Genomic DNA, 12,587 nt, shown 5'->3' on the forward strand with positions numbered 1-12,587 from the left:
CCAAGAAGCATCTTAGGGTTATATGCTGTGAAAACAATCACTGGTTCAACTCGTCATTCAGGCCGGCAGAAGAAGCATCCGGCTCAAAACAAATCTCCTGGAAACAGATCGGAGTGGACTGAATGCCAGAACCAAATGCAAGAGGAGGGGTTGGGGGTGTGAGGAAGTCTACTTAGTGACATTTAGAGTGTGAGTTATGTCTGTGCACCTTTTGAGTTACAGCAGCCACACACACAACTTACACCGATAGAGGAAGAAAAGAAGGCGTAAAGACAGACTGTAGACATAAAGACCATATGACAACATTTTAAAACCAATGAACTACTATTTCATCTGAATCAAGCCTATTCAAACGGCCTATTGTTACAAAAAATGACATCTGACTTTGTGTTAGCTGAGCCGATCCAGCATCCAGATAACTATGGGTATTAAACAACTCTGTGTCGGTCTTCACGCGGCTGTTTGGCTATTTGACTAACATAATTTGTGTTATATCCCCTTGCACAGCTAGTAGCAGACACCCGACAGCTTCCAGTGCCCTTTCACCTAGCAGTTCTCCCTCTTGATCCAAGTCCCAGAAAGGAAGACCATAGTTAACTGCCCTCCTCCTCCTCCTCCTCCCATCCTCTTTTCTACCCCGAGTCTCACACAGAGTGAACAGTATCAACAATTCTCTGTTGTCAAAGCAAATAAAAAACAGCACTGGTGCAAGACAAACAAAACAAAGAAGGTGAAATGAGCAAAATACAAAGTCTGTCGATCAGCTCAAACACGAGGCTGCCATGATCAGTAGTAACTGTGTTAGAAACGGACTACTAGGTGTGTTTCCAATAACTTAAACACCATTAATCCTGATTACAATTAACAGCACATCAAAAACAACGGCCCACATATGCACAGACGGACTGATCCAAACCCAGACCCAGACACACTTTAATCAGGACAAGGAACAAAGTCGGTGAGAAAAACCTGTTCGTTCCTAACTTCACATTCTCACCCTGATTGATTGTACGGCTATGAATCACCATTTTCAATTCAAGGGTAAGAACATGGTTACACAACATGTCCAATGTTTTCACTCAATCTGTCGTCTATGCAAACATGCAATGACAATCTAGAGGTTACATTGATCTCACGGACAAAAGGACACGGCGGCAGGAAGACCTGCATGTCACACATAAGCAAACACATGGGTCAAACAAAAGATCAAAGAGCAAACAGCAAGGATACACACATCCCAACTGTGTTTAAATAACACCTTACAGTTTAAATCAAGGGAAACTGTAGAATCCTCTAAAATATACAACTGCAAGCCATCGCATCAACTGATTTCTAACTGCTTTCCCCAAGAGGAGACATCTAACACAGATCTGTTACTAGCGCTTACAAATACAGACTTTCTACAGATTTTTAGACCTGAATGTCTACAGGTAACTTGTTTCTCATATTCTCCTCCAGCTAGCACCGGTTCTGCATTGAGATAAAACTGAAGGGGGGTTGAGTCCTGATTTCCACATAAAAAAACATCTAAAGAAAACGTACAAAGGGCCAATCAGCAAATGTATTCAGCCGCAGCAAATTAATTCTCTTTGTAGGGAAGTGTTGTTTATCATTTCATTGAGATGGTTAAAGGGAAGCTGTGAGCAAATTGTTTTTATCACCTTTAGTCAGTTGCTAGGCCACATTGGAGGACACACTTACAGTAAGACAGGAAGGGAAGAAAGCGTTCATCATGGATTATCGCCATCCTTTATTGTTTCGCTAATCACTTGTGTTTATCCTTTTGTTCATTGTTTTTCCGTCATATCCTGTTTCAATGAATAACAACTCATCCACAGCACAACATCATTAGAAAAACACCACAAATAGTAGACAAAGACTAAACTCAGCTTTGGACGCACGTTGTTGCCCCTTAAACCAAAAAAAAAAAAGACGGCGACGCCTCTAGTGTCAAGCTCATTGCACCGTCTTATCTAATCGCTATCAGTATCTACATAAATATCATAAACCGAGCAGCCAACTGCCACCGTCAGTCAGGACAGGTGTGAGCGCATGAATTCCATCAACGACACAACACTTTGCTTCTCATCATCTTTGTCAAAAGACCGCTGATTTAGAAGCCTGGGAAACCTGCGAACAGGATGATAAACCTGTTCATTAAGCAAACACACATCACTACTAACCTCCTCTAAATGTCTCCCTGAGAGAACAATGACAGGGCGGCACCCTACTGTTCAGCAGTAAGTAGTACCCAGAAACTAAATAACTACTTTGGAGTATTGGAGTATTCAACCTACCCTACCCTGTATATCAGTGCACAGCATATTGTGAGCAGAACCGTGTCCGGTGGAGCGAGGCAATGTAGGAATCAGCATGTAATTGGCTACGGTCCCCATGCGACTATTGATTAAAGCGCTTGCTACCCTGTCACGACTCGTCTGAACAAAGACTTAACAAAGACACACTGGCCCTCTGGACTGTAGACAATCTGCACAGAGAAAAGACAGACATGTACATTTTGCATTACTCAGATGTTTGGTTGAGGAATTTGGTCTGCACTGACCGACTGGTGGTGTAAAGGGTTCGCACATCGAATTCCATTTTTATCCCTTTTTAAAATGTGTCTGTGTGTGAATGGGTCCAGACTTGGAAAGCACAGCTCAAGAGTGGAGAACACTATTGGTTACGAAGCCTACATTAACAAAAAGCTGAGGCAGATGTTTTATATTAAAAGTTATACTCATTTAAATTAAGAATGTGGGGTAATCATTTGCCAACAATAATGAATACAAATACTAATTTGAGTCTTTGCAGGCTCAAATTGCTTTTGTGTTGAGGTTATCAGCAGTGCCTACTTGTGCACGGTGCTTCGATCTCATGCATATTAATATACTGATTCATATTCATATTGCAGGTTCCTGATGTTACTGATGCGCCATCACTCTAAGATAATGACAGTTAGATTATTCAGTGTGAGAGACCCCATCCATCCCTGATTGCCTGCTGTGATTACAGCTACGTTCATGTTTCTAGTGTGTTTCCAGTTCTACTCCTATAGCCAGACTATCAATTATCAAAAAGAGCTGAAAGTTCCCGACCAAAATAAAGGCTCATTGAGAGTAATGACATATGACCGTGTACATCAATGTCAGAGACCTGTAGAAATGGAGGAGATCATATCTGCAACACTGTAAAACAAGTAATCCGTTATCAGACTATTTACTGTTGTGGTCATTTCAAGCAACGCTCCCAGCTTTGCAAGCTCAACTCCGTGAACTCTTGACGTAAGCGACGCATTCATCACTCTCTTTCTCAGAGTCAACTGCATTAGGGCAAACTATGCTCAGCCCGACCTTGTCACCCAACATCTGTCTTTGATTCCAATCTGGACTACATCACTATGTCCTCACTGTCTGCACTGAGGATCTTAGTGTTTACTTATGGGAAAAACAGTAAACTTGAGTCTCATGGCATGGATCCAAATATCCCTGTGTGATAGAGATTCTCTACAGGGTGCTCCACATTACAGAAAGTCTTGGGACAGGCTTTGGATACTTGAACCTCACGAGCTCTCACGGGGGAATTTGGGTTTCCTGTGTTGACATTATCTAAAGCTGGAAAAATACATTCCCTTCCTCTAGTAATCTCAAAAGATTTATGCTTAAGATGTGTTATCTTCATCGTGATGAACTAAACATGACATTATTCCCTCCACCAACAGGACCGTGTATCTATCCCTCTTTGTGTGTTTGCTTTCCCATTCGCACGGTATTTCAGAAACCTGTGTAGACTAGCATGAAATCTGGTGCACAGACAGGCCTTTGGCCAAGAAACAACCGAGTCCATTTGGTCATGATCTATATCTGGAATATCTGTGGAAAATGGAAGAAGCATGAGTGTAATGAACAGACACAACACGACATTTGTAAAAGGCTGTGTCACTGGGTGACCCTTTGGTTACTGTTTATATCTCCGGTTTTGCCATGTTACTGAGAAGTCTTTCTTGAGTAGTCTAAATGTGAGCCTAACTGACGTGAATAGCAGCTAATTTCAATTGCCAAGACAATTGGACGTCAACAACTGTTGGGACAATGGGAGACGTTTGTACTGTTAATCCATGCAAATGAGCAAATCAGAACTGCTTAACACACAGCCTAATCTCTCACCATATTACAGAACACAAGGCTGTGTCAACGGATCATGAGTCACTCACCTTTCTTCTGTCCAATGACGACGAAAATACATTCATGTGAAGTAGCATTCTGATCATGAGCCATTTCGTTTAGGTACCAACAAATGTAAGCACTTTGAATGTCATCACCAGGCAGATTGTCGATTAGAGCCAGTCATGCATGCAAAGGACAGGAAAAAGAGTCGAAAGTCAAAGCTGGATCCTGGAAAGACACGGACCACCATACGAGCAAGAAGAGTCTTAATCAGATTGTGTTAATCCTCTTAGCTGCAAACCATACACCCACGGTGGAAGGCCCTCTAATCACCCTGACTGGCTGCTTATTTAGGGCCACACAACAGATTTACCTAGAAACACAGCACTCGGAGACGGTTAAACATTATCAAATAGCAGTAAATATTGATACAGAAGTCCTAATGCAACTCTTGCCTGTTCTCCCATCCAAATTCGAGCAACAGGCCTTTCTGATGGATCATTTCTTAGACCATATTGAGAAACTAAAAAAAGTTTTAGCAGTTCGAAATATTTAAAACAAAGAAAAGTTATGAAGTACAATGAAAAGGAAATATTTAAGGGTCTGCACCATTTCTACTTCAATAGTCAAATGAAAGCTTTGCCGAAAGTGGATCAGCTGTATCAGACAGACCAAAGCCCCATCGGGGGACCAATGCAACACTTTGTTCAGTGAGAGAGAGAACAGCAGCCTCATCACAGACACAGAATACACTGAATAAAGAATGAGAGACTTTGAATCTTTGTGGAGACGGGATTCATACCGCAGCTGGATACTGACCCAAAACATACAGTACCTCAAAGCTTTGCAAGAACTACTTGGAAGACCAGAGAAGCGCAAGGAGGTCCGACTGCCAGGGACTTTCCTCCAAAATCCAATCAATTTGTATTAAGTTTAATGTTTCATTCAACAGAGTCATGTATTTCTTTTCGAACATATGATGTCTCAATATGCTTGTGGTTGGTTGTTTTTGAATAATATTATTGATTTTGCCTTTGGGGAAAGTCATTTATTACCGAGCAGTGCAGTGTGTAAATTATTTACCAATACAGTACATAATTCAAAGTGCTATACACGCAAACATTATGCATAATCTACCAGCTGACAGCGGCTGCCTGCTGGCTGGTGAATAAAAGGTGAATACGTGCCAAGGCTCTGTAACAAATTCTTGCTGAAAATGTTTTTTTCCATGAATTAAGTCTGGGAGAGAATTGGCTTGGGAACTGAGACATTAATCTTATTGTATTAAAGATGGATTTCATGGAAAAAGTTTGCCACCTCCCCAGAATATTTGACCTTATTTCAGTATTATGAGCTCATATTCAAGATTTCTATGTATGCTACTGTGGCATCGTGTGATGGGTTTCTAATAGGAATAACAGGGGCCCTATGAGATTGAAAGTGTTTTCCAAGATAGAAAGTGAAACATTCAGGTGGTTTGTATCTGACCTAGGTCACTGAGTGGACTCTTATGAATCAATTTCTTCAACAACGAAGAGATGGATGTTATGCACAGTACAGTCAGTAAGCAAAACAAATCTTGTGGATTCCGGAAGAGAATTGCGTTATGCCATAATGACATTCAGTTTTTTTTCTCCTTAAAACACCCAGCGTGTGCATCTCTGCAACTTTCTCTCAGTGAACGTTCACCGGGCTAAAATATCAACTGTATGCTACCGTCTTTGCCTATTTATGTTAGGCTTGTTTATCTCTTGTACAGGAAAGAAGAGATTATGAGGGGGATAATCTCATCCTGGCTGCAGGTCAAGCCCACCGCCACCACAGTTAACTGTTCTGAAGTGATACTCACGTTGTGCTTCAAACAGACATTGTGCGGAAAAATCATTTTTAAGTGGCACATTTAAGTACCTCAGTCCTTCAAACACTGCACAGTGCTAAGTCAGGAAACGCTGTTGTAACTGAGACATTCAGCACTAAGAAGTGATGTCATCTCAGTTCTCAGAAGACGGTCCTTCTTTACCTCCCATTCATGCTCCCACAACAGCGTGACATAGGTCGAAGGTCAGTGCTTCCTGATTAACCTGTTAGTAATGCCCCAAGCTCTTCAGTGGCTGGTCATCTGACCTGGCTTCATACTGTGCTGGACACTGATGTGTCTATTGACCTCTTTGCAGGAGGCACACTTACACCTACTGCTCTGTGACCTACATATCAGCGGTTAGGGGTTTTAAATAAACTTCAAACTTACATTTCAGAGATGAGGAGAAAGGCCACTGGGTTCAGCAAACAGGCTGAGGTGGTTTGAAATGAAGGCTGTCTTGTTTTCTAATGGATTTCCTAACAGTAGTTTGATGTTATTGTAACTAAACTCTGCTTTAATTGTAATGCTGTTAAGAAATCTTTTGAATCTGACATTTATCATATTTCCTATCTGATAAGGAAAATATACCCGAGCCTAATTGTGTAGGACTGCTCAGTTTGAGAGAATGCAATGAGAGAAGGACTCAGTCCTGCCTACAAGTCTGTGATATCTCAGCTCTACCAAACTAATGGAGTGTCAAAATATTATTCAACCAAGCCGTATTAGTGGAGCACCAGCTCGGGGTGTTATCCTGGGATGTCGAGACTATGAGAAGTGTTTAATTTAATGTAAATGGTAAAGCAAAGTTAATCCAAACTATGCATTAATCAGTTGGGTTCTGAATCCAGCTGTGTTGTAAGAGGGTCACTTGCACTTACAAATATTGATTATACAATCATGGACTGCAAAAGCAACGACGTGAGTAATTATCAAGGAAGAAACCTTCCATATTTGGTGTTTTTCTGTTCTCCCAAAATGCTTAATACCATTATACTTCAAAAGGACGGTGGATGTCTACAGCCTGAGAACATGTTGTCTTAATGAGTGCTTAACATTTCTCATACACACCCTGACGTGGTTCAAGCTGACGTGTGATAATTGTAGCAAACCCTGCCTGCAGGAGTAAACATCTAAAGTCTTAAATAAATGAAGCGGCTGAGACGTGATACCGTCTTCCTCATTCTCCCCAAACTCTTTCCTGAAGCAACATCACACAAGAGCTAACTCTCTTCTCGAAAAAGGTTCAAATTAGTGAATCAAATTACTAATCAGACCTCCATGTAAACAGCAGCAGCCATTGTTACGGTCTGCCAAGGGCCCCAAAGTCCCCGTAGCTCTATTTACATCTGTATTTACATTATACAGACACTGATCCAACCAGGACTCGCATGTGCACCTTGCATCGAAATCTGTCCTCATTATCTAGATGACGTCTGCATTGCAGTCGGATTGCAGTCTGCCAACCATGACGCTATTCACCCCTCCATTCTTCACCTGTGCTCCATGGACGATCATTATTAACTGATAACTTTTATGTTTGGGCTGTCACTATCTGTATCCCAGCGCCAGATCCTCAAACACATTAAGCCACACACACAGGACGGTCACACCTTTTGGGAAGTGAGCGAGCAGAGTGAGTAAGAGGAGGCGAGCGGGATGTTTACGACTCCTGGGTGGGTTTCATGAATATACGCATTACATTTTGACCAGAGATCCAAAAACAACGTGGGCATAAACACAAACTGCAAACTGTATTAACAACTGTTGCTTGTTGTTGAAATAGATCTACAATCCAACATTAGCAGTAACAATTAGGTCAGTAAATGGAGACTAAAGCCAGATTTAGGGTCAAGGGGGGGTACGCTTGCTGACTTAGGGGCCCCCCCAAGTGACTAAGTCCGCCCCTGCAATCACAGAAACAGGTTCAAAATAGAATATAAATATGAGGTAATATGTTTGGCTGCATTTATGTCTCATGTGACAACATCAAACCCGAGCAAAGGCAGTAAGTGGGTGTTTGTTTACGATTACTTTGACAGATGAAATAAAGATTATGAGTACGAGTGCTATATTTACAAGAGTGTTAGCTGAGTGGGGGCTGTCCAGGGAGGCAGTAGCTCAGTGGGTAGAGCTTCCGCTTGGGAACTGGAGGGTCGCCGGTTCGAGTCCCTGCCAAGGTGCCCCTGAGCAAGGCACCGAACCCTCAATTGCTCCCCCCTCTGCGTAGGGTGGTAATGTAATGTAAGTCGCTTTGGATAAAAGCGTCTGCCAAATGCTCGTAATGTAATGTAATGTAATATATCTCATATGTTTTATGAGTTCAGCGTGTGTGTGAGAGTGCGTGTGTGGATAGTTTGAATAGTTTGGGGTTATTTACGTGTAGTTAGTATTGAAGACTTGCACGTGGACTACCGGATGTATGTTCAGTTTCAGTATTTACCTTTTCCTCCTCCTCCTCGGTTTCTTCTTCTCTCGAGTTTTGTCCGTCATATTCTGCTTTCCCGTCCTCCTCCAGTCCTTCTTTCACACTTTCCAGGTCGGAGGAGTGACTCTTATCTCCGCACACTTTCTCCGGCGTCATGTCTTCTCCCTCTGATGAGCTGTGGGAACCTGAAGACGAACCGCTCCCGCCGCTTACAACTGCCAGTTCAGAGTTCTGCTCCATTTTTCTTATTTACAAACCCAAACACGACGCCATTTACGTGTAAGGCACAACGTCAAAAACACATGGAGCTGCTAATTGAACTGTCCACGCACCTGCCCGGTAAACTCATTTTCTTTATCATTCCGTCGAGAGCTGTCACTGCGAGGAAGCACCAAAAAAAAGACGCAATTTTGTCTAGTTTGTGTTTCTAATGTCGTCCATGTTTGCTAAGAGAGCGAAGCGAAACTTTATACTTCAGTTAGAGGCTTGTTTGTTTGAAATGTTTGTCCCAATACGGCGGGGCGTCCTCGCCGTCATTCACTGCTCTCATCATGTGGAAGAGCGTTTGTGCTCTGACAAAACCACGCCCACAGCATGGGGGGCTGTCCAATCACAGAGCTGATCATGTGGGGGTGGGCCATTCACAGTGCTGACCTGGTGGGGGTGAGCCAATCACAAGGCCGCTGCTGCCTAAACGGGCATTTGTCACCATTTATAGATTCGCAGTAATATTTACTCATATTTGTGTCTGTGTTGTGTTGTGTTTGTTAACCAAAGTCCAGCAGAGAATGAAATGAAACGAATTTGCTTTCACAGAGGTTGTATTTTTATGTTGTTTATGGTATATGGTATTTCAAAAATTCCAAACTAGCTGGAAATTCAAGTTAAACAAGGTTAATCGCCTTGAAGAGGGGAATTGTCCTAGAAAGACACACAAGAGAGCTGCAAAGTAAACAAAACTACAGTTGAAGTTCTACTGATCAACTCCCAGGACTAGACATGTTTAAATACGCATGAGTGTAAGTCAGTGATGGGATGACAAACACTATGTCTGATTTCATTTCCAGACATTGTTTCATTATGCAACATGATTGTTGCAAAGTCCTGAAATGTGGTAGCATCCCAACATATGAGAGAATATAAATCTACACATATATGGTTCTCATATATGGTCGTAAGATGAAGCTGTGGCTTTGTGACTCAGCAATTGATTCATAATCCAAACATCTAAATGTTTCTTTCAGATATATAAGTTCTAGCTGTGCTTGTATCTGATCCTGACAAACATTTTCTGTGTTATCTCTGTGAGGGCCATGGCATGATAGATCACAATATAATAACACAAGCACAAAACAAAAATCAGGCATAAAGTTATTTGTCTGATGCACTTAGAAAAGGAAGGCGCAAAATAAGTTGCATATTTCACATAAAATGCTTTTCCTTTTGAAATAAATGTTGTGACTCTTTGGCTTCCCCCTTTTAGAATATTTTTATATACATATACATATAAAGCTTTGTGCGTATGAATTTGTAGCACTATCAAGGGCTCCACATTTCCCTTTGTAGATGCTGTGGCAGAGCAGTGCTCAGAGTGTCCACTAGAGGACGCACACGCACCGTTGTATCTAAAATTAGATCTTTAATAACCATTCTTGCCTGTTTTACACATCCACTTCTTCTTCAGGTGTTTGATAGTACATGTGCAGCCCAGGCTCATGATAATGAGCAGAAAGGGGCACAACACAAGGGTGAAACTATTTTGCATTATACTTTTTTCTGAGGGTATGATTGCTTCTAAATGAACAATTACATCAATTTGATCCATCCACAAACTCCTTCAGTTACTCATGAAGGGATAAGCTGTAGAGGTATTATTTGTCTTTCCTAATCCTCACCTACTGCATTTACTTATAGTACACTGAGCTCAACCGTGTAAACACACTACTGGAGCCGTTACACTCTGCAGCTCTGGTGTTGACTCTGAAATGTCAACACCAGACAGAGTATTGACTTTCAGATTGTCCCGGTGTAAGTTGCTTGTCTTTATCTTCACCTCCCTGTTCACCACTTAGTTGTGACTTCATGGGATGTTTTCCTTTTTATCTGTGTCTCCGACTTTCCCTCTTTGAGGCACAATGTCAATGATCTGGACATGTTTCTGTTCTAAGTAATGAGTAATTTGACGATTGAGTACATATAGATATTATCTATATATATTTCTGGAATTACTTTTGAAAAAACTTTGTTAGTTTATTTGGGTTTATTTCAGTTTTTTCTTATTTTTTATTACTTTACATTTTCCGGATTTCTTTTTTAGATGTTCTTCAATCAAGTATAAAATATAGACCTTCTGATAGTCAATAATTTTGCAGTTTTAAATCATAAATCATTTAAATTATGTTTTCCAGGTTAATCAAAAAAAACATTACATTGTATTGGTGCATGTTTTCCTCCGAGCACATCAAGAGCTAGAATATATAGAATATGTGGTCATGCTTACTGCAGTAAACACAGAGGCACTGATGAAGGCTCCTTTAAGAGAGACACGTTTCCTCTCATCCTTTCACCTACTGGTCGCTTATTCAAGAAAAAAAGACTACGCTTTAGTAACATGAAACATTCTTATCAAAGCAAAAACCCACGAGCCCACGTAACCTCTCAAACAGCTCTCAACCAGAATAGACTTCTTCTCAGCAGATCAACGCTGATCTTTGAGACGATAAGAGAGGTGACTCGGTAGGGAAATTTGCTCATGAGAACAACAGTTGACATGCCAGTGTTCATTTCCTGTGGTGAGGACTTAAACATTTTCTTTTCAAATTTGAATCAGTAAAACCTTTAATTCAAAGCTGCACTGTGTGCCTTTGAATCAAACTGACCTTTTCTGACATCATTTCTTCACCTATGTGGCTCTTCTTTTATTGCATCACATCTTAACGGTGGATTTCTACACTTCAACGCCACTTCAGTGCAAAATGTGAGCATGGCTTTTGGTCTTTACATCAACAGCTGAGGTATAAAGTTGCTTTATGGCTCCATGAGTGCAAGAACATGAAAAACCTTGTATGACCTTTTTCTAACTGAAGTCGCTGAGGTGTGAACTAAGCTTCCTGTCTGTACATATCAGTTTAGCAAATGAGGAACTAGGGCCTCTCTGCATCTATCTGATATCTGACATGTTGCTATAAGAACAACAGTTCAACCCCATTAACTTGTTGTTTGTGTCATGTCATCTGTCCGAGTAGCTTCTTCAGGTCTGCGTTAAAGATAAGCAGTGACTTGTGAGGTCAATGGCAGAGAGAGGCCAAGCTTGAGTTGAGCTATAGAATGTATTTCCATGTTGTTGGGAGCTACAGTTCTGTCTTTTAAAGGGGAGGGCGGCAACTTTAAATTCAGTTTATTGGTCTTGCATAGCGTTATTCATTGGTGGAGTGAGCCATGGACATCAGCTGACTTTGGGTAGAGCATAGAGCCGCTCAGTCAGTCCTGAATCATCTCATCCTGTTGAGTCCTGCAGTCCCTAGTGTAGTAGTTAATGTTTCTCATATAAAGTCCAGGGTTTTAATCAAGCCCCCATGCAACTATATGTATCTGCAATGTGAAGAAAGAAATCTACAATATGGCCATGTCCAGACATTACACAGACAGAGCTGAATAAAGACAAATACACAGAATTGGAAATCGGTGGAGTGCCTGTTCATAGTTGACATCACCAAAATGGAACACAGCTTCTATCTTCAGCTTCGTCCTTTGATCTCACTCTTATTCTAGGATATTTGCTGAGTTAAGAGGTCTCATATTGCCGTGGCTTCCATGTCTGCTGTCCATGCAGACAGGCCCAGGCTCAGTGTCTTGTTCTTGTAATGCAATCTACATGAATGAAAGGTTGATGTAGCCACAATAATCCGTCTCATTTCCTTCTCCAATTCTCCGTATTCTAGAAACGGAGAAAAAACTGTCATGTATCAGATTTTGCGTATTATCTCTTTTTATTTCCCATAAATGTGAGTATTTACTGTACAGAAAAGCTCATTTTAAGTCATATTTCTATTTTAATCATGTAGTTTTCTCTAAAACTGTTGAGCTACAGGTCTGCTGCTTTCTCCAAAACACTTATGACTCAAATTGAAACATG

The 12,587-nt window shown here is 41.2% G+C and overlaps 1 protein-coding gene across 7 annotated transcripts in view; it reads right to left on the reverse strand.

Annotated features, from left to right (window-relative positions):
• The window catches only part of mast4 (microtubule associated serine/threonine kinase family member 4), a 64,292-nt gene extending 55,285 nt beyond the window's left edge, over positions 1 to 9,007 (reverse strand). For 6 of the 7 annotated variants that reach the window (XM_076164152.1, XM_076164151.1, XM_076164149.1 and 3 more), the window contains exon 1: positions 8,468 to 9,007. In XM_076164152.1, the coding sequence (XP_076020267.1) occupies positions 8,468 to 8,692 (225 nt within the window). In that variant the 5' untranslated portion in view covers positions 8,693 to 9,007. Of the gene's footprint in view, positions 1 to 4,213; positions 4,284 to 8,467 lie in introns of those variants that run through there. The other variant, XM_076164154.1, reaches the window with a different exon arrangement.
• Between the last annotated feature and the right edge of the window lie 3,580 nt (positions 9,008 to 12,587).

This window comes from Genypterus blacodes, unplaced genomic scaffold, assembly GCF_046128005.1.
Source record: "Genypterus blacodes isolate CSIRO-AG114 ecotype Tasmania unplaced genomic scaffold, CSIRO-AGI_Gbla_v1 ptg000133l_1, whole genome shotgun sequence".
In the NCBI taxonomy this organism is placed as follows: domain Eukaryota; kingdom Metazoa; phylum Chordata; class Actinopteri; order Ophidiiformes; family Ophidiidae; genus Genypterus; species Genypterus blacodes.